Below are 26,850 nucleotides of genomic sequence, written 5' to 3'. Positions count from 1 at the left end.
CACTAAGCTGCTGAGATTGTAGCACTCCTCTCCAATTAATTTTCTATTAACAAAACTGGAGTCCTAATTTGTAAAAATCAAAATAGAGATATGTTCACATTTTCTTAAGGAAACTCAGGACTCAGTGTTATGTATAAACTTCACAGGAAAAACAAGTTGTATATAGCAAAGCCTGTCCAAAAATATTGGTTTGGGCTTCCCTGGTGGCGCAGTGGTTGAGAGTCCGCCTGCGAATGCAGGGGACACGGGTTCGAGCCCTGGTCTGGGAAGATCCCACATGCCGCAGAGCGGCTGGGCCCGTGAGCCACAACTACTGAGCCTGCGCGTCTGGAGCCTGTGCTCCGCAGCAAGAGAGGCCGGGACAGTGAGAGGCCCGCGCACCGCGATGAAGAGTGGCCCCCGCTTGCCACAACTAGAGAAAGCCCTCGCACAGAAATGAAGACCCAACACAGCCAAAAATAAATAAATAAATAAATAAACAACAACAACAAAAGTAAATTCCTGGTAAATTGTACACTACTGCCCTGCTTAATGTTTCCTAGGACATCTCCTACCCAAAGCCAAGACTGTTCAACGCCTACTTGTCTTGATAAAAGTCAAGCATTTAAAAAACAGTTATTTTTCTCTTTAAAAACTAGCTTTATTTAAAAGAATCTGAAGCATAACACTAATAGGAAACAAACTTACAATACATATTATTCAAGAAAGCCTGCCATACATAATTTCTACTAATAGTAGGTCTATATACTGATAACATTCTTTATACAATGCACAAATGACATTTAGCATGATCCCTGAAAAGAATGGCCAACAATAACATGGACTGTCTGATAGAACCTCTACCCGTCTTACTATTTACCTACAGAATAAAAAACTAAAATGTGGAGATAAGTTAAACTCATCCAATTTTAAATTCTAGCACGGTGTTTAAGGAAGAAAGAAAAAGGATAAGAAGGAAGAAATTATAAGAGTTAAATATCTTAAAAAGAAAAATGAGAATTGGCTTATCATTATTTATAGTAATTATTAAAAAGTATTCAGAATTGAGAATTATTTGGTTTAATATTTGGAAGCCCTTAGACAATTAAACTATCCATTATCTACTATATCCAATCAGTTACCAAGCCAATTTTATTTCCCTGAAAACTGTAACCTGTACATTAACCACATAAAGAACATAAACAATTTGGGGGTAACCTAGTCATTTCATACTTTATTCAGATTTTTCCACAAAGCAATTCATGAATCATTTAATACGAATACTTCTTTCAACTTCTATGATTCAAATAGAAACAGACCCAGTTCTAAAAGATTGTATATGAAAATACCAGAAAAAAAAAATCCCTAACATGTAAAACTAAATTTTTAATACAAAAAAAGAAACCCATGAAAATATTGGGCATTCAAATAAAGTATAATGGGATTATGACACAGTATTGTATCTGGCATTTTTTAAAATTTAAGAACTGAATCAGATTTATTGCTATGTCAATTCTATCAACAGCTAACAATCAAATGTACAAAATATACCACAACAACCATGCCAAAAATGATGCTGTATAGAGATCATTAGAATAACATTGGTAGACATTAATCTTGTAATATACATCACTGATATAGTAAAACCTTGTTAATTCAGGTTAAATTGATAAAAGTCTAAAAATTTGAATATTTTAAAAGATATGCAGTTTAAGCACTCACAAGCATTCTTTTTTTTTCTGTTAAGCACGTAATTTCAAATATACAAATTTCCAAGTATTATCTATTACGATTCTTTTGGGTACTTAAGGTTTAATGACAAAAGAATGCTTTTAAACTAGTATTCTGAAATAAGTGTCTCTAAGAAGCTTAAAATTTTCCCAAGATTAAACATTTTTCTTTAAAATCTTGATTATGACTTTTATTAACAAATCTTTTCATCAGATAGTAGAAAGTAAACATTCAAGTCTTGTATCAATGGTTATAAATTGTAAGTAAATTAGAGGAGTTTTATGGTATTTTAATAGTTTATTAATAAATGAAGATTAATATTACTACTTATTTTGGTTACGGTGGAGTGAATGATATCTTTTTTGGTTGGAAGACATCAGAATAAGTTCAAAGTCTAATATATAATTTTAATGGTATGGGCTAAAAAAATTGAATATGCACTGTCAAATTAAGATAATTCCTTAGTAAATTATAACTGTAAGAGGAAGATCAAATTTTTAAGAAGTATTTATTGTATTATGAGTGCTATGAATTGCCAACACCAAATTTTACCCCTCTCTCCCATTTCAAAGACATCAGGCCATCTACTAACCCATAAATATTGATGTCTCACATACTTCATAGAGTAGCTTAAACATACCAGCATATGAAATAATTAGTATTACATAGTAATTTCCTTTGTCATAGGAATAAATGTTGGACAAAGTCTGGAAACATTTTATTTTCCAATTTGAATTACAGTAATTTTGCCACAGATCACAGCACTAGCGCATGTATTACTTTAAACATGCTCTAAGAACAAAACAAAAATTTACTGCAAAAATACATGTCACCAATGTGGAACACACTCAGATTTGTATAAAAGTACTGAACTAATATCCCAAAAAGAGGTATATGTAAGCAGTACATAAGGAAGAAATAGTTTTAATATGAAACAGTCATTTAAGTCACATACATCATGATAAGAAGCAGGACTTTCTTTTATAAAAGATATTTTAACTAACAAGCAACATCATCTACATCACCTACAGAACAAGAGAAGTACAGGTATTTAGAATAAGTTTTAATATAATTACAAGTAATGTGTTTCGACAAAATATGACAAAGACGAAGCTTATCCATTGGGTTTCATTAAAAGTCTTCAGTGAAAACTTTCTTCCCTTTATTTGCCCTAGACCCCTTGTCTTGGGAGATACTAATCCCATCCCTAGTCCCTTTACTCCAGGGATGCCTCTAAGCCCATCACTGTACCAAGAGTTGGAAAATTACAGATATAGCTTCTATACTGCTTTATCAGATAAATGGAATAGAGAAAAGGGGGAAGTTGATAAAATTTGGAAATGAGAAGAAAATCTCTGAGTTCAGAAGTAGAGGAAAAGAAATTGTGAAAAGTCTCCACAACCTAAAGGAGATTGGGAAGTACTCTCAAGAACGTATCAATTTGATAAAAATACTGCTTTCCATGGTGCCTAAATGTGGTCATATTGTATGAAATCAAAGATATTAAAGATTCATTCTGAATAAAGTCTTTAAAAAAAGAGAAATTTAATCCCACTTCATTATCTTTGTTCAAATCTTGCTGCAACAGACTGTCCCCTTAAAATCTAGCCAACCACAGCCAACAAAGAAATGAGAATTCTGATTAGAGGAAAGATATGAAATTTTGAAGTACAGAGCATCCAGGAAGGCACAAGGCAAGTTGGTTTATATAGCATTCCACTTGAGAGTTTAGGATGGGAAGAGGGCAACTGGGAAACACACCAAACAACTCAACCTTCCTGAACCGAATCAGAAAAAAGGAACAACCTCTGCTTCTTTCTCCTTCCTACATTGACTGATTCCCTAAAGAGGACTGAGCACTCAGTATGATACAACATTGTTAACTACATGATGGTGTAAATAAGCCTTTATGAACTTCCCTAAGAATCTAATCATCTTATACAGAGTTCTAAACCACTATTTACAAATGAACTTTGGGAATCTGGATGCTTTTAAACTTTTTTTTAATTAAAAAAATCTTAAATAGCACAAATGTTCATGCATATGAAACCTTTATACACTGCAAAAAAGAAATCCAAAAACTCTCGAGCTCCCTTTAAAAATCATTGCTTACATATATATTTTACTATTACAAACAATTACCATAGTATGTTGGACAATAAGTACTAGCACTCAGTTTGTTCAAGACAAACAAATGTAAAAGAATATTAGAAGAAAACTCCTGATATTTTATCTGGATGATTAAAGTCAGCAGATTTCAGGGTAACCTATTATTGAAGTTTTTTTCCTACCACTAGGCAGAGTTGGGAGTCTAAACACACACACACACACATACACACACACACACACACACACACAAATTGGATTTCTTTATATTGTGTTCATCTATGAAGAATAAGCACTAGTACAAGAAAATCTTCAGTTTTATGTACATAATCTTCTAGTCTGGATAACAAGAATCATAATAGCAGTATGCTAAAGTATTTCACACAAAAGGAAAACATGGATCACAAATCTAATTCCAAGCACTCTATCTGAAAAATAATTTATTTTTCTATAGTAAGCTAAGCTGTCCTGCATTAGGGAGTCCAGTAGCATCTAGAAGCAAGTGGATCAGGAATTCTCTAGTGAAATGAACAAAGCAAGTTCTGAGAAAGGAACTGACACTTTAAAACTTTCTAGTAACCTAGCCTTGGTGAGAGAGCCTAGCTGCTGATAGCCAGGTTGAACTCTGGCAAAACTTGAGAATGTAGGAGAAACCCCAAGATTTCCTGCTCAATTGCATGTACGTGTCTCTTTGCGTGTATGTGTGCATGTGAGATGAGGCCTTTCAGTGATGGAAAAGGATTACACCAAAAAAGGTGCGATGCTACTGGAAGATTATGCCACCTGTGTGCAGTTATTTCCCTCACTGAGTATTTTTTAAATGTTTAGGACAGCTCATCACTTGTCTTAAGAAAGCCGTATTGATTTGTATCATAGCCTTCTTTGAGTCACATTAGGCAAATTAATATCTGGCCATTCTTATAGTTCATCACTTTCCCTACCAAAAAGCCTCTAGATAACTTCTGACAGTGTTATGTAGAGACAAATGTGGAACTAGTAAGAAAATTAATTCAAATACATGAAAACATTCAACAGCTGAGTGTAGTTTGCCTATGATTCACTGTTAAAATCAACCACGGGTTTTTCTTCTGTAAATTTAACAGATTCGTATTTAAGTAAGGTGCTCTTAAGACCTAAATACAAGAATAAAAATTCACTTGTAAGTTTTTAAAAACAACTAGTTGGAAATGGAAAATAAAAGAATCACATTATAAATCAAGTATTTTTAGACTAACTTGGGAGAGGTTATTTCATTTTCACAAAACTACTAATAAAAGTGTAAGCAATAGAGGGCTTTAGAAACTGCATAATCAGTTTTAGCAATGAGCACAACTTGAGTACTACTGTGTAAAGTGTTAACTCCTGAAGACGTTGGAAGGTTCTACTCAGCATCTACCTAACTGTATTCAGTCATTAAAAAAAAACAACCATGATCTGATGCTAGAACTAGGCATATAACATACAGTGCATCATATCTTAAAAATCTGCAGTCACTAGGATTTCAAAAACAACATAATTAAGTCCTTAAACATTTAGAAAATTATGTATCTTTAACAAAAACTACAATGTAAGCAAAATGTGATCTTCGAGTATGCTACTGAACGTACCAAATGTCAAGAGTCAGCCCAAACTACTGCATTTTTACCTGCTTCAACTGGTAAAGTTTTCACACAAAGGAGTACCTAGTATTAGAGTTTATATCATTTCATTTCCTAAAACTATAAAGACATTTATATTACAACTATATTTAAAATATCTTGTACTCATCTCTAACTAGTCACAGGTAAATGGAGAAAACCTTATATTGCCTTGTACCATATGAAATTGCTGTTTCTGTAGGTCAAAATTAAAACACTACTTAAAAAAATAAGTTTTATTCAAACGAAATACACATCACAAGCATTAACAGTTTTCTTCTAATAGGACATTAAATATTTCATTTTTATAAAATTCATCATTTGCTAGGCTGTATAAACTGTTCAAACCCTCCAATTACTGTTTTTCAATTGGAGAATATGAAGTTTCTTAGAAAAATCTCCAAATGATGAAAACTATACCCATTCACTGGATAAAGTTCTGGTGACTACACTGTAAACAACGGAATTGAATAATTCAATTAACTTTGCTTTAGTGGCTTGTGACATGTGACACCAGTGCTGTCATGTAAAAGTGTGGGTTCATGTTTATTAACCGAAGGACTATAATCAAAATTTTCATGCATAATTTAAATTTCTTGGCAATATTGCTGCTGCTGTCATTTCACCAAGGTTTAAAGTATCCCTTTTGCAGGTCACCACGTAGTCTTCAGAACTTTTTTGGTCACAACGATGGTTCAAGTTTGGGAGATTTACCAACATCCAACCATTGTATAAATTATTATCAATTGTCATATAGAATCCTTTTTTTGGGTCACAGGTTATGATCCGCTCCAAAAACAGGCTTCTGTTGTTTCAAATCTTAATTAGTGCACCTCCAACTGTCTCCATTCTTAATCATCTCTCAAGAGAATACTCTCAGGTCCATTTTTACTCTTTCCCCAGTCACAGCGGAAACTCCTGTCTGCTGCAGGGCCTCGAACTGTGAGTAAGCTCTCATCTTGGCTCTTAATTGATCTTTGCTTAAAATGGATTTTGAACTCCCCTGAGGCTCATTTTTAATTTTCAGATCCCCAGAACAAGATTTTTCAACCCACCACTCTTTGGCCAGTAGAGCCCTCTAAGGCCAAATTGATGTTTCTACCTATCTCATTTGCAATATGTCCCTGGTTTGAAATGATATTAAGAAAAGTATTCACAATTCTTCTGAGGATACTGTATTATTTATTTCTCTGGAAAACAATAACAAAACAACTCAATAATCAAATTGAAGAGTGAAGAGCATAGTACTGTTATATTTCTAAATAGCACAACTAAAAAATCCTTTATGACAACTCTACTAATTGTAGTCAATTTTCAACTGATCTAATGTTAGCAATTTCATGTGGTACAATCCACAAGTTAATCAACAAATACTTATTGAACATCTACTATATGCTAACATCTGTCTCATATCTGTACAAACAGACATCCTGGAAAGACTGAGTTGATAATATGAAGGTCACTAATTTCAAGGACCCTAATATGGGACGAATCTGGTGTCATACTCTATTATTTTTTAAAACACTCATTGAAATGTATGCTTTCTTCCATGTTTTAGCTACATATATTCTTTCTGAAAACATGTTAAATGGATCCTCAAATATTTTTTTGAACTAAATATTTAATTTGATATTGCCAAAGTTCAGCACTGGAATACACTTGACCCTTGAACAACACGGGGGCTAGGGGTGCCGACCCCCTAACAGTCAAAAATCTGAATACAACTTTATAGTCAGCCCCCCAAAACTGTGGTTCCGCATCCTGGAACTTAATCAACCGTGGATCATGTAGTACTATAGTATGTGTTTATTGAAAATCAGTGGGCCCAGGCAGTTCAAACCTCTGTTGTTCAAGGGTCAACTGATACATTTTTCAATGATTCTAACTTTTAAAAGTCAAAACTTGCCTACATTTGCTATATATTATCTTGAAGCTTCACGAGGCTTTTATGTTCATGATTACAAACTAAAATTTACTTGTATATTACTTTCTAATGCACCCCATATACATTATTCTTATTTAAGATAGCAAACAAAAACAATACAAAGTTTGCACTAGCAATGAAGTGGTTATTAATAAAAACTAAAAGGTAAATAACTTTTTTGTGTGTGCATTTAAAAAAATAATGTAAAACATTAAAATCCTGTGTCACTGAACCTCTGTAATACACAGGAGAAAAAAACCACTGTAGTTAATGCCTGTGATTAAGCATCACTGCCCACTGCAGGGGGACCAAAAGTTTCTCTAGTGCGCATTAACTGGACATCTTTGTCAGCCATACAGGTATCACAGCCCCATACTGCTGATGCTTCTGCTGTTAGGAGGCCATAAGCTGTTTCAGTCATTCCAGTGCAGATCCGATGAAACCATTTCTGACAAGAGGCTTCACATAAGATGGCATCCTGATCATCATTCACTTCATTTGTACAAATTCCACAAGGATACACTGGGTCAGAAGAAGAATGCCCATGACGGCTTGGGTGGAGAGAGGATTTATTGCTTTTCTCAGTGGTGCATGTATCTGTGGCACCTCTAGGTTGTCGTGGATTATTCTGTGTCCCGTTGGCATGGCTGTTGTTTGTAGCTTCAGTGCTACTCGAACGGCTATTCTCTTGATTTACGACATTGTTTCGATTAACATTTTTTAATTCAATATTACTCTGATTCACTGTGTCATCCATATTTAAGTGAGGTGGATGAGCAGAGGAATTTTGATTAGTGTTTTTGGTTGCTCCTTGACTAAAGTCTTGTTTTGGGGGTGGTGCTTTTGCTTGACCAAAAGTGTTTGGGGGAGGAATAAAAGAATGATTAGATTCTAATGGAGAACTAAAATTTGAATTATTTCCAGGGACAAAGTTAGATGCCAAGTCAGGGTTAGATATTTGGCTAGCATTCTGTGGAGGAATCTGATTGAAGTTTTCAGCAGGATTTTGTCTAAAATGTTGATTAGGCATGTTAACATTCTGACTTAGTGCATTATTATAAGATGGGTTTCCAAAACTCGAATTATCATGTGGCCCAAAATTAAAAGCATGAGGTCGATTAAAACCCATGCCCAAAGGATTCTGAGGAAATGGGTGTGGCTGATTCCTGAGTGAGTAAGGACCACAGTATGGGGAAGACATTCTTGGAGGAACGTGAGGTGGCATTCTGAATGTGCTGTAGCCTCCAAAGCCAGGATAGCCAGGGCCAAGATATGGATTTGACGAAGGTAGTGGTTTATAGGAAATAGTATTGTAGTTGTCATCAAATGGATTAGCAGCCACTAGATGGTCAGAGTTTGGATTTGGTGGTGGAGCATACTCAGACAATGGAGGAAAAGAAGGCCCCTGAAATGAGAATGTAAAATACATGTTTTGGATCAAAGAAGTCATAAATGTTAACATTTATGAACTTAGTTTTAAATTTCTTTTCAAGTGTTACAAAAATTTAATTCTTCACCTGACCTTTCAATTCCAAATAATGTTTCTATTTATATTTAATGATAAAACTGTGTAGGTTTCTTTCATTTAGGAAAGGAAATAAGGTGTACTTTTTTGAGCTCAAATCAATTGTTACAAACTCTAGAAGTACTCAGCCTTCAAAAGAAGCTTCATTACCGTAATTTTCATTGAATATGCTTGCCTGTAACTCTAGAATCTTTCACTTAAAATTTTAACTGAAAATACCTTTATACCTCCAAACAGCTATAAAATGAAATAACAGTAAACAGGATCTAAATTTCTTTCCCTAGCTTAACTTCAGAGAGTTAGCTATTAAAGTATTCCCAAAGCACTAAGGCCTAGGCCTCAGACTGGATAAATAAACTGCCAGTTTTAGTCACAACTGCAAGCTTAACAGTGTGGCCAAAATGGAAACAGGTAATCTGTACACATTTCATAGTTACTTGCAATCTTTATAATAAAAACAGTGCTTCAAATTTACAAAGGATAAAACCAAGAAAGTCTGTATTTATAACTGTTTATTACAACCAAAGGTTTCAGACAAAAGATGCTTCCATCATGATTGCTTCATGATATGTACATACTACTGATTTATTATAATAGTTGAACATTACTCCAAGTTAAACTTGTGTCCATATATTTTTAAATCTTTTCATAAAAGTACAGGCATCTATTCCTTTTAAATTAGCTTTAAGAGTAAGCATTTTAATTTATCTGCCTACACTTCCTTCCTGCAATATTCACTCTAGGCTTACAGTCCAATAATAGCCGCTAGCTGCAAAACAAAAAAAAACCCAAAAAACAAATCACTGCAGAAGTCACTACTAGGTTCTGAATTAGGATAGGAAACAAAACCCACGACGAAAGTTAAATTTACCTCATAGCCTGATCATATCAGTGAAGAAAAACTGTTATTAAAGAAAATGCCAATTTACCTGGGTATTTGTCTTGCGCTTTTTCTTATCTGGGCTTCCTAGTTGTACACCTGGTCCTCCTAACCCATCCAGTCCACTATCACCACCTAAAAATAAATAAATAAATAAATCCAGATAGTATTTCTACTTATAAGTGAAATTTATATCTCTCATAGCAATATGTATTATAGCTACCTGTTAATATGTTTTCTATTTTTATTAGATAAAACAATACTAAGCTCTTATTATCTTTGTTCTCCAAAAAGTCTTCCCCATAATCTCAGCCAGAATCAGTCATTCACCTCTACCCCATAGCATTTTTTATTATTCTTTCAGTGAAAAAGTAATTCTCCATCCCACCCTCAAACCTTCAGTCATCTGGTTTCCTATCCCTGAAGCAAACACTGTTGCTAGTTTCTGATCTATCTTTCCAAAGATAATCTAGATAAATTCCAGTATATCTCTGGGGAGTACACAAACAATGGCATGCTTAGTATGGAACAATGGTCTGTACCTTGCTTTCTTACTTGGAAATCATTCCATGTCATTACATATAGAACTGCTCCATTCTCTAATAACTGAGTAGTTCACAGTATGATTATACCATAATTCATTAAACTAGTCCCCTCCCTATTGATGGATATTTTGATTGTTTTCAAACCTTTGCTGTTCTGCAATGAAAATCCACGTATCAATGTCTTTACACTCATGTAAAAGTGATTCCTAGGACTGGAATTATGGCATCAGAGGTATGTGTCTCTTAATTCTGAAAGGTATTGTCAAAATACAACAATGTATGTGAGTATGATTTTCTCAATATGATCAAGCAAAAGCAAAAGCTTGACTGTGAATCTAAGAAGTTCAAAAAAACATGGGATTTTCTTCCATTAAAAAAACACACTTTTTATTACAGAGAATTCTGAACATATACAAAAGCAGACAGAATAAAATTATGTGCACATATATGTAGATACACATTTGTAGTAAACTATAATACATATCTGTAATAGATTAATAAATAAATAAATCCAATGAGTTGACAGAGAATTATAGGAGACTTGCTCATACATGTGGATTCCGAGAAAGAGATATTTAAACTGAGTCCTAAAAGATGATAAGAAATCTCTCATATGAAGAGCAGAACGAAAAGCCTCTAGGCAGAGAGAATAAATAGAAAGGAGCTTGAATGTGTCATCCTGTCTGAGACATTTAAAAGAGGCCAGTGTGTTACGGAACTCTGGAGAGCACCTTTAGAAGAGGTTGAAGAGACAGGCAGGGACCAGATCATTTTAGAGTGTCATGAACTAAATGCTCGTGTCCCCGCACAATTCATATGTTGAAACTCTGCCCCCTAATGTGATAGTATTTGAAGGTGGGGGCTGTTGGAGGTAATTAGGGTTACATTAGGTCATGAGGGTAATGGGATTAGTGGCCTTCTAAGAAGAGAAAGTGAACTCTCTCTCTCCACACCCCCTTCCTCCCTTCCACCCTCCTTCCTCCCACATGCAAACAGTGGGAAAGGCCATATGAGGACAAAGTAAGAAGATGGGCGTCTATCTACAAGCCAGGAAGACAGCCCTCACCAGGAGCTGACAAACTAGCTGGCACCTTGATCTTGGACTTCCTAGCGCCAGACTGAGAGAAAATAAATTTCTGTTGTTTAAGCCACCCAGTCTATGGCATTTTGTTACGGCAGCGCGAGCCAACTGAGACATAGAGCCTTATAGTTTATGGTAAGGAATTTGGATTTTATTTTAAGAACAGTGGATGATCATTTAAGGATTTTGGGCAGGAAAGTAACACGATTTATGTTTTTAAAAGATTACATTAGCAATTGTGCTGAGAATAAATTGGTGATGGGAATGGGGTAGAAGCAGGGAGACCAGTAATGATATCTTTACAATAGTAGTTCAGGAAAAGTAATGGTACTTGGCAATAAAGAGAAATCAGCATGCTGGCGATAGTTCCACACATAAAAATGCAAAGCAGATTTCTGTAAGAGCTATTTAGAAGAGGTTTAAATATTGTGGAGGTAAAAAACTATGACAACAGTAACAAAATTTTAGTAAGGATTCTGGATGTTAAATTAATATCTAAACATCAAAAGCTTTCATATTATAAACTATAACCAGTTAAAAGATAAAGTAGAAGATAAGCTTTCATTAACAGGAACAAAACTAAACTAAAATAGCTAGCAATAAATTTAAGAAGTGCACAAGATCAGTATGAACAAAAACTTTTTAAAAGCCCTATTGAGGGACAAACAGGAAGACTTCTAATAAGTGGAAAGGTACTCCCTGTTCTGGCTAGCCATCTAGAACAAAATAACACTGTTTTTATTTAGCTCACATATTATCCCAGATAGCCTGGTTGTGCCCTCCTCAGAGACATCAGCACCTGGTGTCTGAGTCCCAGGCCCATAGGGCCCATCCTCTAACCCCACAGGCATTCGTACCAGCCTAAGCAGCACCCCCTTCTCAGAGACCTGAGTTTAAACTCCACAGGGACCCTCTTGTGAGTTTATATATTTTAATAATTCCAACCTCTTTCCTATGTCCTTCAGCCTTAAGAATGGTAGCTGCTTCCCACAGTTGTTACCTCTGTAAAAACTTTAGTATCCTATTTTGCCAGTTTAATATCTGTTAACAATACTTTATATCAAATTCTTTCCATTAAAAATAACTAGTCTGGGGCTTCCCTGGTGGTGCGGTGGTTGGGAGTCCGCCTGCCGGCACGGGGGACACAGGTTCAAGCCCTGGTCCGGGAGGATCCCGCATGCTGCGGAGCAGCTGAGCCCGTGCACCACAACTACTGAGCCTGCGCTCTAGAGCCCATGAGCCACAAACGCTGAGCCTGCCTGCCGCAACTACTGAAGCGCACCCGCCTGGAGCCCGTGCTCCACAACGGGAGAGGCCACCGCAGTGAGAGGCCCGTGCACCGCAACGAGGACCCAACACAGCCAAGGACAAATAAATAAATAAATTTAAAAATAGCTAGTCTGGTTTCTGTCTCCTGGCTGGACTCTGACTGATACATATTTCTAACACCTCCCAGGCTGAAAATAGTATTACTCCTACGTTAACATCATTCCAGAGATTTAGCTTACTATCTACCTACCTACTTTTCCTCCTGTGTATAAATTTGTGATAGTAATACCTTTACAAAAATGGGCTATTATTTTTTAAATAAAAGCATTAAATTTTAACTTTATTAGAATTTAATAAAGGAAAAAGAAATAAATTAAACTGAAGAATACGCTAAATGTTTCTTCACCAAAAGAGAAATTTTTGAAAATAATTCTCTAAGGCTAAGAAAAGACAAGAAAAACATTAAGTTGGAGAAATTATGGTTTTTCTTTTTTCAATCTTTAGATGGTGTCAAGTGACTTCCTGCTTTGAAAGTTGAGGATAGTATAGTATCACATCTTATTCTTCTTTTTCCCTCCCTAAATTTAGCAGGGTATTTTCTATCTCTAGATTCTTCATTTCAGGTAAATTTTCTTTTCTCATATCTTTGAATACTTTTTTTCCACTCTATTTGTTCAGTGCTCTATTTCAGGGGTACTAATTATCATTATGCTGGGGAGATATTTTAGCTCCATACCTATTAGCTCATCTGACTAGTCTTTTTCATCTGCACTTAATCTGATTATCTGAAGTTTTTCTATTATGTAACTTAATTGTTAACTATCTTTATTCTGTTTCTAATTTGTTCTCTATATATGTTGTTTTAGTCAATTTATTTCCTTAGGTCTGCAATTTACCCTTCTTCTGTGTTTTAATATTATCTTGTCTTTGAGCTCTTATTTTATTTAAGTTCTACAACTTGAAGTACATGTGAGTTATTTCCTTCTGTCCTGTAGGTTATGGGTTCTTCATCTTCTGCATGCTCTTTCTCTTCTTATTCTTTGTGTCAGTTCACTAGTTTGCTACAGTATGTTTACATAATTATCATGCTTTTATTTTTATCTTGTAACTTTGCCCAGACCTTTTAAGCTCTGATTTAATGTGCGTAACTTTGACTCCCTTTTATTCTTATCTAAGATTGTTTGCCTGGCTTAGATGGCTTGCATCTATTGAGATAATCATATGATGTTTTTCCTTTACATTATTTATTTTTATAAATTTATTTATAAATTTATTTATTTATTTATTTTTGGCTGTGTTGGGTCTTCTCTAGTTGTGGCGAGTGGGGGCTACTCTGTTGTGGTGCGTGGGCTTCTCATTGCAGTGGCTTCTCTCGTGGAGCACCAGCTCTAGGCGCACGGGCTTCAGTAGTTGTGGCACGTGGACTCAGTAGTTGTAGCTCGTGGGCCCTAGGGCATGCAGGCTTCAGTAATTGTGGCACTCAGTCCTAGTTGCTCCGCGGCATGTGGGATCTTCCTGGACTAGGGCTCGAACCCATATCCCTTGCATTGGCAGGTGGATTCCTAACGACTGTGCCACCAGGGAAGTCCCCTTTACCTTATTTTAATGTTGAACCCAGCCTGACATTCCTATGTTAGTAAACCCAACTTACTAATTTTTATATGAATGTTATATTTATGTGACTGGATATGCTAATATTCTCTTTATAATGCTTGCCTATGTTAGTAAGATTAACCTGTTGTGCTTCCTTGAAACATCCAGGCTCTTAATTCTAAGATTTTGTTAAATGCACATCTACCTAGTAGGGGGGTGCAGTAACCCATTCACATGGGAGGATTCCGTTGAGTCCTCTGATTCAATTTGTATCCCTGAAGGCTTCTTTTCTGTCAGAGAGTCCTTTAAAAACAACAACAAAAACTTCCCGTTTCACTCATTTTTTTCTTACTCAAAGGAGTGAGAAGACAAGACTACTCATTTAATTTGCTTTTCTCCAGACTTGAGGTTATTAGTAATTCTCAAAATTTTGTAAATCACCAGCAGCTTCCAAGGGGCAGGGATTGTTTTAGAAGCCTAAAACAGTGATCCAGATTTCACCCTGTTCCAGATTTATGTTACCGGGCAATGCCACTTCCCTTGTTTGCTGCTATCGCTGACATTTTTGCTGTTTTTTAAAACTGTTTTGGTTCATTTCACTTGAAATTTAGAAGAGAATCTGTACGGTAGCTTTGTTCTACCATCTTAGAAGTTTATATCTGTATCTATGTTCTTTCACTTAATCTTCATAACAAACCTATGAGGAAAATCATCCCCATTTTAAAAAAAGAAAGAAAAAGAAATGGAATTGTAAAGGTACGGATCATACCCCTGGTAAAAAAGCAGCTCTGAAATCTAAAACTAGTATTTGTTTTTCTTTTGCTTTTAGGTGTACAATTCAGTGGGTTTTGGGCATATTCACCAGGCTGTGCAACCATCACCACTATTTAATTCCAGAACATTATCGGCACCCCAAAAAGAAACCCCATACCTGTTAGCCATATAATGTGTGGCTTTTTTTTTTTTTTTTTTTTTTTGCGGTACGCGGGCCTCTCACTGTTGTGGTCTCTCCCGTTAAGGAGCACAGGCTCCGGACCCGCAGGCTCAGTGGCCGTGGCTCACGGGCCCAGCCGCTCCGCAGCATGTGGGATCTTCCCGGACATGTGGGATCTTCCCAGACCAGGGCACGAACCCGTGTCCCCTGAATCGGCAGGCGGACTCTCAACCACTGTGCCACCAGGGAAGCACCTAATGTGTGGCTTTGAGTTTGGCTTCTTTCACCTAGCATAACATTTCTGACGTTCAACCATGTAATTTTATATATTAGTATTTCATTCTTTTTTATGGCTGAACAATATTCCACATTATGTTTATCCAGTCATCAGCTGGTGAACATTTGGGTTGTTTCTATTTTGGAGGGACTATGAATAATGCATTTACGCATATGTTTTTAAATGAATGTATGTTTTCAATTCTCTTGGGTATACACCTAGGAGTGGAATTGCTGGGTCACATAGTATCCCTATGATTAACATTTTGAGGAACTGCCCAACCGTTTTCCACAGTGGCTGTACCATTTTATGTTCCCACCTCTAAAGTCTGACAGTTCTAATTTCTTCACATTCTCCCTAAGATTTATAGGTTTGTTTTTTTTTAATATAGTGACTCTAGTGAGTATGAAGTGGTATCTCCTTGTGCTTTTAATTTGCATTTCCAAAATTACTAATGATGTTGAGCATCTTTACATGTATTTATTGACCATTTCTTTATCTTCTTTGAAGAAATGCCTATTCAAGTTCTCTGCCTATTTTTTAGTTAGAGTGTTTGTCTTTTAAGTTTTAAGAATTCTTTATGTATATATTAAGGATACTAGAATCATCAGATGTAAAACACATAAGTTTTTAATTTTGATGAAGTTCGAATTATTTATTTTTGTTTTGTTGCTTGGATAAAACTAGGTTTATCTGCTTCTAATATAGTAGTTTGCCTCCCTAAGATCTTATACATATACTGTCTTCCTCAGTGGCCCACAAAAGGCAAAAATGGAAACTTCTGGTTCAAACTAAAGGAACTCCTATCTTAATATAATCAATAAAAAACACTGAATCACTATGTTGTACACCTGAAACTAATATAATATTGTAAATAAACTAAACTTTAATTTTTTAAAAAACTATGAACAGGGAAAAATATAAACATTCATTAAATTATAGTTGTGACCATTAAAAAAATCTTTAATAAAAAAATGATAAAGGGACTCCTATCTTTTAATTTTAATTTGACATGGTAATCCCATTTGAATAGATGGTAAGTAAAGAACTAAGAGAGAGATCCAGTGCACTCCTCAAGGTCATTCATTCAAAATCATATGGTTCAGGAATGGCTAAACTACTTAACCAATGTATAACTTTCAGTAGCCTATATACACTGAACTAATGAGTTCATATTAACAATTTGTATGCAGTTTTCCTTAACAGTATATACTAACATACTGAACAGAGAAATGTGTTGTTCTTGAATCTGAATACCTAGAAATTCTGTGGAAAAGAATTAGTAATGGACTTGAGGTCAAATAATAAAGTGGCTATATAAATAAACAAAAGGTCCAAACATCAAAGTCCTGTCCTTCCTAACATTTTTTATGGGTATTTCATTATAACAAAAGTATCAACAGAAAAAGGTAATTCTTAAAACATAAAAAGTTATTAACAAATTAGTCTCTAATCTAGAATATATAAATTACCATTCACAGCATTATTAAGACTACTGAATAATTATAATTTTACTATTAAAATGCTGTAAGTTAAAGATGGACAAAACGTACTCTTAATGGTTAGTATCTACCATCTCTGTTCATTTTCTAAAACTTTAATGATAATTCCTGTATTTACTGTAAGGCAAAACTCTGACATTTGGAATCAGTTAAATAAATTCATTATTTTCAAGTAATCTGTAAGCAAAACCACCTAAAATTCTTTTTTGAAAATTGAGTTTTATTAGTTTTTTATTTAAGAGTCTAATATTTCCCTCCATAAAACAATCTTCAAGTTCCCACTGGTCTCAGTTGCCTCACTTATTGTTCATCTAAAAAGTTAACTATGTAACATTTCCAATGGCTCTGACTCTTGGCCTTACCTAGGTCCCTCCCACTGCTATATGTAACACTGGTGGTTCTGTCATCTCCATGATGTTAATAAGTACTGTTAGATCAGATTCATGGTCATTGGGGCTAATCAGAATATAAGCTACCAAGAATTTCTGTAATTATTACTCTTTAAAAACGAAGTGCAAGGGGAGGGGAAAGTAGTGGTCATAAAGCTAGTTATTTAGGTTACCTTAATAACTTTTGGTACCAAAGCGTCTCTCTATCTGCTCTACATATCTGCTGCAGCTGACTCTGCAAGGTAAACCATGAACATTCAGCCAGAAGGTGAGAGTTGTGAAGCACAGAACCAAGAAAACGGGAACTTCCAAATCTTGTTGTAACAGTGGCTACTCTGATCCTTCTGTTAATAATTGAATTTCTTCAACTCATCTCTTCACTCCTACCTTCCCAGAGCCCTCCGAATGCACAAGGCGGAAGAGAAGTGGGAAAGGGTGATACCAACAATAGAAAAAGAAACCTCTCTCATCTTAAGTTAAGGAATTTTATCTATATATTATCACTTTTCATTATGCCAATCAATCTCAATTAAGCACAAAAATAGTTTTACCTCTCCTTTCACCCTTTAACCTTTATTTAGAGCTGGAAGCTTAAGTTGTTTCTCTACTTGTAGTCTTAGAGGAGAGTCCAACCTACTAAATGATACAATTTCTTCCCCATCTAAAGACGCTACAAATCAATGATCTTTTCATATGAAATCTGTTTGTAAGTATAAAATCATTCTTTTATTTGTAAGTACTTTTTATTTTGTAAAGAGCGGATTATTTACTTTAGGCCTTTTATGCATTTTTTTTTTTTTTTAGGTCTAGTTACAACTTCTTTATTCTTCCTATTAAAGACTCAATCTATTCTGGCCCCATGTCCTTAAAAGGGAGTGAAGGCATTATTCTGTACACTAGATAGCAGTGTGCCTTTAATATATTTAAATTTTTCCTTTGTTAAACTCACTTTATTTACAATAATGGTTTGGTTTGTGACAGTGACTGTCCTCATAAGTAATGTGACTACATTATTTTAAAATATTTTATAATCAACATTTCCCTTTAAAGAGACTTGCTTCATCATTATTCCAAATAAGTGTTTATTTTAATATGTGTATGTGGTATAAGGATGTATTCTAGGCTCATTAAATGACTCAACCCAGGTTTGTTTTCCCCCAAAATTCGTATGTTGAAATCCTAATCCTCATTATGATGGTATTAGGAGATGGGGCCTTTGATAGGAGATTAGGTCATGCGGGCTCTGCCCTTATAAAACAGATCTGGGAGAGTTAGTGCCCTTATATAACAGACCTGGGAGAGTTCCCTAGCCCCTTCCGCACGTTAGGACAGAGTGAGAAGGATTGTTGTCTATGAACCACGAAGCGGGTCTTCATCAGACACCAAATCTGCTGGCACCTTGATCTTGGACTTTCTAGCCTCCAGAATTGTAAGAAATAAAATGTTTGTTGTTTACAAGCCACCCAGTCTATGGTATTGTTACAGCAGCTCAAACGGACTAAGACAGTGCCTAACACATTGCCTGGCACACAATGGGTACTCAATTATTAGTTTGCATTTTGCTTTCCTTTAGACTAAACTATACCACTAGTGCACTTCATTTCGGCTTCTATAGTATTTATCATCCTCTCAAAATATCTAATAGCCAGCAGTGTCAGCACAATCATTGGACACTCAAGTATCGGTTTTTCACAACAGCAGAGAAGTCTGGGATATAATGTCAGTTTACTCTACCATTTACTATGGATGTGAACATCTTAGCTAACAGCTTTATCTTCACCTGAAACACATACTTCTGTAATACTGGTCTCTACCATGGAATGGAAATATTGTGAATTAATATGTGAACATAGGGCTTCCCTGGTGGCGCAGTGGTTGAGAGTCCACCTGCCGACGAAGGGGACGCGGGTTCGTGCCCCGGTCCAGGAAGATCCCACATACCGCAGAGCGGCTGGGCCCGTGAGCCATGGCCGCTGGGCCTGCGCGTCCGGAGCCTGTGCTCCGCGGCGGGAGAGGCCATAGCAGTGAGAGGCCCACGTACCGCAAAAAAAAATTAAAAAATAAAAAAAAAATGTGAATATAGTATTGTATGAATTCCATTAAGCATTTGGCAAAATGGTCTTATATGATTGAAGTGAAAAAGACATTATTTCCTTTTAGAATGCAAGGCAGAAAGTGTCTGCTATGTGATGCCCCAAACCTAGATCAATCTGGGTATGTAATAAATACTAAATTCAGAAAGCCCTCAACATCAGTGATTTAAAGTTTCATATATTTGTGGTTCTTGTGCCAGCTGTTCGCCCCAAACTAATGATCTTTGCATTCCTGAGGTACATGAGGTTTAAGGCTGCTCACAAAGGTAAAGCTTAGAAGGGTGGGTGGATGGCATCCAAGTGTGAAGCTGACTCTACACAATAATGTCAATACCTCGAATAATGGGCAGTATTGGTGGAGCTGAAGCTTTGAGGATGAGTATCTTACCAAAGTCGGGAAAAAAGAGGGCATGCCTAGCAGAAGGAACAGAATGTGCAAAGAAAAATTTAAAGACATGAGAGATCATGACAACATCTAGAGAGGAAATGTGACTATTTCAGAACTGGAGCATGGGAGACAAGGGTAAGCATTTCATGCAATAGGAAGGATGGAGGACTAAGTGGTAGGCCTGGGCCAAATAAAAATATAAGAAGGTTGGATTGGGCTAATATAAGAAGGTGGGATTTTTATCCTAAATGCAATGGGGAACCAATGAAGAACTTTACAAAAAAGAGTAACATGACTAAACTGTGTTTGGGAAGAATTATAGCAATGGAACATACCGGCTAAGATTTGGGGCCCTAGAATTTAAGTTCTAGCTTTGCCACTTACTAGCTGGGTAAACTTGAATTTGTTACTTAACCACATATTACTTAACCTCTCTGAATATCAATTCCTCAATTACAAACCTAGAATGATGATATCAGCCAGCTTATAGGGTTATTGAGAGGATTAAGCAAGATGATCCATTTAAATTACTTAGCAAACTGCTTGGTAAGTACTCAATAGATGGTAGTTACTTACCACCAGCAGTAAGTAACAATGTGCAAAATGGGTTAAGAAAGACAAAACGGGAGGCCACTGAAACCAGTGATAGGGTTATTATAATAAGCAAAGAGATAATCAAAACCTGAACTAAAGAAGTGGTTGTGGAAAGACTGAGGAGATGATGGGTTCAAAACATACTAAGGAGACAGATAATCTGGGACAGTGCTGAGTTGCAGTGGGGCATGGGTTTGGATCACTAGATAAATGATCTTCATCAGGTTAGGGAATATGGGAGAAAGAACAGGCTGGAGTTCTCACAGATAGACACCTTTCATTCTACTTGTTAACAACAAAATCCATTTATCTCCCCCTCATAAATTTATTCTTCCTGTTATATATCTGACACCATTCTCTTACAGTTTTCTCCTCTACCTCTCTGGCTACTCCTTCGCATTCTGTTTTTCAGGGTCCTCTTTCCCCTTTTATCTCCTAAATGTTAGTGTTCCTAAAGTTGCGTTTCTCAATGCTTTTCTCTTCTCACTCTTCACTCTCTTGGGTGAGCTCATCTACTCCCAAGGCATCAATTAGTATTCACATGTTTACTGATAACTTCCAGATCTCTATTTCTGGCTCAGACCACCCGCCTCAGTCCAAACCACGTGTATCTGTTGCACACACTGCAACATCCCAGGGGGATATTCATTCAATGTGTTGAAAACCAAACTCGTTTCCCTGACACTCTGCCTAGCCCTTACATATGCCAATTAAAAAACAAAACAACAAAAACCCCCAATCCTTTCCTGCAGACTTTCTCTCATCAGTTCTTTCCCTCAATTCTGTGACTGTAAATTATGCTTCCTCTTCAATCTTAATCCAAATCTTCCATACACTTCTCTGATCAAGATGGTCTATATTTTTTAGTACAGTCTACTTTTAGCACTTCTGTGACATTTTTGTGTTACTATGCCATTCTAAAATACATGCTTACCTCTCCAATGTCATTTCTAACTCTGGTTAAAAGTGTTTCATCTGAGGGTGCACAGTCTTTTAAAAGCAGATAGCTACTTAATCACTTTTGCCTCATGACTAGAGAAATTTCTACTTTTACTAAAGAACTATCATTTGTTCATAGTCTAGATGGAGTTATCTTGATACTATATAGTGTTCACCATAGTTCTGATATGAGTCATTAAGTCTGCTGTCTTAACTTCTTCAGGCAAAATCAGTAATAAATCAGACATAACTGTATTTGAAACAATAAATGTGGCATGTATGTTTAAAAAAAAAAAGCATTTCATCTGAAATGAATGCTTCAACTTCCTTATTCATCTCTAAATTTGTTTTTCTTCCTTCATTTTCTCTTTTTTTCCCCAAGACTAACTCTTCATTTGCATCCTTGTTGCTATTCCTTCTCTCATATGCAGAAACCTGATTTATGAGGAGTCTTGTCTGTCTAATGCCCAGCTTCCACAACAGCGAATACCTAGCACATGGCAGATATTAAAAAACACGTACTGAATGCTTTATTAATGAATTATCCTCTCTTTCTGTTGCTTTTTCAGTTTCTCCCCTCTCCTTCTAAATCAGGTTCTTTTGTTTGTCTACTAATATGTCTTGTCATTTTTCAAGGGAGAAAAAATAAAGAGAACCCATACAAACTTCCTCTTGACTCTCTTTCCAAGTTATTGGCTATGTCTCTCCTTCTATCACCAAGCTTCTTTTAAATTATATCGTCACCACTTAATATTCACTACTTTGAAATGTAGTTTTCTCCCAAAAATGCCTTCTCAAAATCACCACTAACTTCCTAGACCTTTTTCTCATCCCTCATCCTCCTTGCTGCTCTTTCTACATCATTTAAAACAAAGGAACACCCACCACTTCGTAGAACTCTCCTCCAGGAGGCCTTCCTTGACTCCCTTAAAGATAGGTTATATACGTTCCTTTATTTCCTGTAGATTATCACAGCATTTATCATGCTGTTTGTAATTGATTACTTATTTGTCAGTATCCCAGACTACACTAAAAGTTCTTGAAGACAGGTATTATGTCTTCTTAATCAATGTATTCTCACTGTCTGGCACTATAACTGCCCAACAAATATTTGTTGAATAAACGAATGAATAGCGTCATCAGATCAACACCTAAGAGTTCTAAAAATACTGGATAATGGGAGTGTTGGTTAGAATAAGGAAAAAGGGCAAGTAAAAGTGGTGGGAGGGGCTACAGACAATCCGAAAGCAGCATAACGATACGAATCAGTTCCTTCATGTATTCACTCATTCGTTCATTTGGTATTTACTGTGAGCAAGGCAATTAGGAAAGAAACAGAAGGATAATCAAGATATTGCACCTATCCTCATGGATCTGTCTTACAACCCAGGGCTGAGGGTTTGGGGAGTGGTAAGAACTGGTAGGAAACAGGAGTAAGATACTTTGCCATTAAATAGCAATTGTGAATCTAATATTAAAATATCAGGACAGGGACTTCCCTGGTGGTGCAGTGGTAAGACTCCAGGCTCCCAATGCAGGGGGCTCGGGTTCGATCCCTCGTCAGGGAACTAGATCCCACATGCATGCCGCAACTAAGAGTTCGCATACCACAGCTGAGGAGCTGGTGAGCCACAACTTAGGAGCCTGCGTGCCGCAACTAAGACCCAGTGCAACCAAATAAATAAATATTTTAAAAATTAAAATTAATAAATAAACTATCAGGACAAGTTTGGAAAACCACCGATCAGCTTCCTCTAGTCCACTTACCTTCACAATCTAGGTCTACCAGCAGCAGTTCTCAAACTTTAGTGTACATAAGGAACACCGGGGGAGCTTGTTAAAGATGCAGAGAAATCTCTCAGAAATTCTGATTCTGTGTGTCCAGGAAGCTACATTTTGAATAAGCATCCTAGGGGATTACGATGCTTTTGGTCTACGAAGTCCTTAGTCATTCACATTGTCATAATTTTGCCATATCTGAGTTATGTCTATAATATTATTTTCTAGTAATTCCTTTAAATTTAAAAAAATATATAGGTCTTTCTCTATATATAGAGAAAGATATGTCTATTTATCTACATCTTAGTCTTATCCTAAGCAAAAGGTTTGATAGCTTATATTTTTGATAATACCCATGAAATACATAACCATTAAAAAGTCTGATTATATATATATCATTGGATAAGAAACAGTTTGAGAAGCACTGTTCAAGAGATTATGCTCTGCAAACACCACATTCTACGTGCAGTCTGATGATATAAATTATAACTAGAAGCTCCAGGGCAGTGAAGTTCAGCAGAATTGTGCTTCGGAAGAGCTCATGTAGATAATCTGGTACCTTTTATGGATTATAAAATAATTTTAAAATGTTTTAAAAATTAATGTTCTAATTAGTACAAAATGACATAATAAAAACCCCTCTTCATATTGGCTTTTTATTTTAAAAAGTGCTTTGTCTTTTATTTTGGTACTTGACTCTCAGAATATTCTTGAGCTGACACCTAAGTCAACTTCCAACAACTAGGGCATCAAACTTAAAACCAGCAGTTGTAATAAAACAAAGACAGATCTGTAGTCTTGATGCACAATAAAATACCCATCAATTTTATTTAAAATTACATTTGATTAAGACTGATAATTGAGTTCAAAGGTATAAACTTGATAAAGCTTTCTTTTCCTTCAACCCCAAAGTAATTTTTAATAGTAGGCAAAATAACATGGCAAACATATCAAAGAAATAACTATCTCAGAAAGGTCTATTCCTTAAAGGCTTTGGCAATTCATAACAACAAAGAGAAAAGAAAGTTGAAATAGAAAACCTTCACCAAATGAAAGATTGTGCTATTAAGCCTGTAAAAACAATATCCTGCTCTAAATTATGTTTTTGCTTAAATGGCTAAGAAAATCAATCTCTAACTAAATACTCAAGTGATGTTATTTGGATATCACATTGTCACTGTGTCACAAGCCAGTTCTATAGGTTTAATCTCTAGTCACAAGGAACAAAAACATAGATGAATGGCAGTGGTCCTTGATCTCTACATCACTTAAGTCAATTGGAAATTTACCTTACTACTTACTGATTTATAAAGCACTTTATCCTGTTTGGATGAAAGGATTATTTCAATAACTTCCTAACTAGCCTCCCTGCTTTAGCCCTTGTTCTCTACAGTCTATTCTCCGCAGAGCAGCCAGTTAAAAACATAAGGCAGGGCTTCCCCAGTGGCGCAGTGGTTGAGAGTCCGCCTGCCGATGCAGGGGACACGGGTTCGTGCCCCGGTCCGGGAAGATCCCACATGCCACGGAGCGGCTGGGCCTGTGAGCCATGGCCGCTGAGCCTGCGCGTCCGGAGCCTGTGCTCCGCAACGGGAGAGGCCACAACAGTGAGAGGCCAGCGCACCGCAAAAAAAAACAACAAAAAAACATAAGGCAGATCACTCACTCTTCTACACAAAATCATCCAGGCGCTATCTCAGAGTACAAGCCGAAATCTTTTAAATGGCTCACAAGGCCAATACACATTCACCCCATACTTCAGCTCAGCTCACACTACTCTCCCTTTGCTCACTCACAATAGCTTCTTTGCAGTTGCTTGAACACACTAGGCAAATTCCAGACCCAGGGCCTTTGCACTTGCTGTTCCTTTTGCCAACACTGCTATTCCCACACATATCCATATGGCTCTGCTCTGTCACTTCCTTTGGGTCTTTGCTCAAACATCATCTTCCAGCTGAGCCCTCTTATACATAATTGCTACCTCTCCACCCCCATACATATTTTCTAACCACTCTCCCTGCTTTGATTTTCTCCATACCACTTACCATTTGGCATCCTATACCTTTTATTTGTTCATCATTTGTTTACCCTACAAGAGTGTGCATTCCTCCTGGGTGCAGATGGTCTTTTTGCTTTGTTCACCGCGGTATCCCAGTGCCAAAAACAGTGCCGGGCACACAGTAGATGTTCAATAAATATTTGCTTACTGAACAAATAGTATTACTTCAACTTTGGGACTTTCGGCCTGAACCCTATTGAAAGCTGGAAATAAGAGCTGGAGGATACTCCCCAAATTTCCAGACGGCACTTGGGTGTCTGTGAACTTACATGCGTTATCTTTTGTCTGGCACATCGTTCCCTCTGATACTTCTTAGATAGTAAGGCAGCAGGAAAATTCCTAACTAGTGTGCAAGGAAGAAGCAAGCCAGCCGTGTATAAAACTGATTTGGGGCGATTTGATTCTTATCCATAAGCCAATAGAGAAAAGCCTTTTGAATGAATATAGGTTCTCCTCTTAAGCCTAAGGAAAATAAAGCTGTATGTTTGTTGTCTTTTGGAGAATGGGAAGGGGGGCTGGGAGAGACACGGAGGCCCGGCACACCTTCTGCAAGAGCGTCAACTCCAGTGCGGTCCAACTTACTTTTTGGGGGGGGGGGTGGAGGGCATCGTTCGTGGTCTCTGCCAGGGGGTGTTTCTTTCTCACCCTCTGAGCTGCCTATTGTGCTGTGTCTGGCCAACGAGGTAAGGTGGGCGAGGAGCGGGGTATGAAGGGATGCTGAGTGCGGCTTCAACTGCCTCCTAACACAAAGTCGGGGCGGCCAGGGCTCGGCACAGGGGACGCGGCGGCCGCGCGCCTCCGACCGCAGCCCGGGCCCCGGGGCGCAGGCGGGACGCGGGCTGCGCGGAGTTAGGCCCGGACAGAGCCCCGTTGCCTCCCGGCCGGCGGGCACACGGCCCCCGCGCGCCCCGCTCCCCCCGCTCCCCTCAACCCGGCGCCCTTCTCGGTTACCTCGAACTCTCTTCAGCGAAATGGGATCCTTCTCCTGTTCTGCTGACATTACAGACCGCAAAGCATGACTCCCCCCCAGGCCGCGGGAATTCGGTCTCTTTGATGCTGCGGCGGCGGCTCCTCCTCCTCCTCGCGGGGCCGCTGCGGCTGCGAGGCGAGCCTCCGAGGTGAGGCGCGGCCGAGGGCGGTGGGGACGCGGGCCGACTTTGCAAAGTTTGGGAGGAGGACGAGGCCTCGGGGCGGCCGGGCAGCGTGCTGGGGCCACCCGGGCTCAGCGGCGGCGGCGGGAGAGCGGCCTGGGGGCGGCCCCCCGCCCGGGGCCGGCGTGTGCGGAGGACGAGTGCGCCGCCGCCGCCGCCGCCTCCTCCCACTCCTTCTTCTTCGCCGCCGCCGCCGCCGCCACCGCCGCCTCAGGAGCCGCTGACAGGGGAGGCGGGAGGCGGGCGGCCCGGCCCTGGCGGCGCACTCACAGCGCCCTCTGAGGATGAGGTCTGCGCTCTCGCCGCTCCCGAGTCGCAGACACAAAAGCCCCCAGCTTAGAGCCGCCTGCAAAACCCGCTCTGGGGCGGGCGAGGGACGTGGCGCGGCCCCGCGGCTTCCCCGCCCCGAGCTCCCCAGCCCCGCGCGGGGACGGACTTTGGGGGGCGGGGGCCGCTGCCTCGTCCCGCGGCGCCTCCT

The 26,850-nt window shown here is 37.8% G+C and overlaps 1 protein-coding gene across 1 annotated transcript; it reads right to left on the bottom strand.

Annotated features, from left to right (window-relative positions):
* Nucleotides 1–626: 626 nt before the first annotated feature.
* PYGO1 (pygopus family PHD finger 1) lies at nt 627–26,850 on the bottom strand. The gene is made up of 3 exons (XM_060005930.1): nt 26,173–26,850; nt 9,832–9,917; nt 627–8,782 (listed from the first exon to the last, which is right to left on the bottom strand). The coding sequence occupies exons 1-3, from the start codon at nt 26,219–26,221 to the stop codon at nt 7,658–7,660; spliced, it is 1,260 nt and encodes a 419-aa protein (XP_059861913.1). The 5' UTR covers nt 26,222–26,850; the 3' UTR covers nt 627–7,657.

Source organism: Delphinus delphis, chromosome 2, assembly GCF_949987515.2.
Source record: "Delphinus delphis chromosome 2, mDelDel1.2, whole genome shotgun sequence".
NCBI lineage: Eukaryota > Metazoa > Chordata > Mammalia > Artiodactyla > Delphinidae > Delphinus > Delphinus delphis.
This window is presented reverse-complemented; position numbering and strand designations above follow the sequence as displayed.

What these genes read in the sequence shown, in the direction of transcription:
- PYGO1 (XM_060005930.1), bottom strand. Translation starts at nt 26,221, where the DNA reads ATGTCAGCAGAACAGGAGAAGGATCCCATTTCGCTGAAGAGAGTTCGA. An exon ending in TTCGCTGAAGAGAGTTCGAG is followed by an intron (nt 9,918 to 26,172) that starts GTAACCGAGAAG and finishes ATTTATTTTTAG; the next exon opens with GTGGTGATAGTGGACTGGAT. An exon ending in AGCGCAAGACAAATACCCAG is followed by an intron (nt 8,783 to 9,831) that starts GTAAATTGGCAT and finishes TTCTCATTTCAG; the next exon opens with GGGCCTTCTTTTCCTCCATT.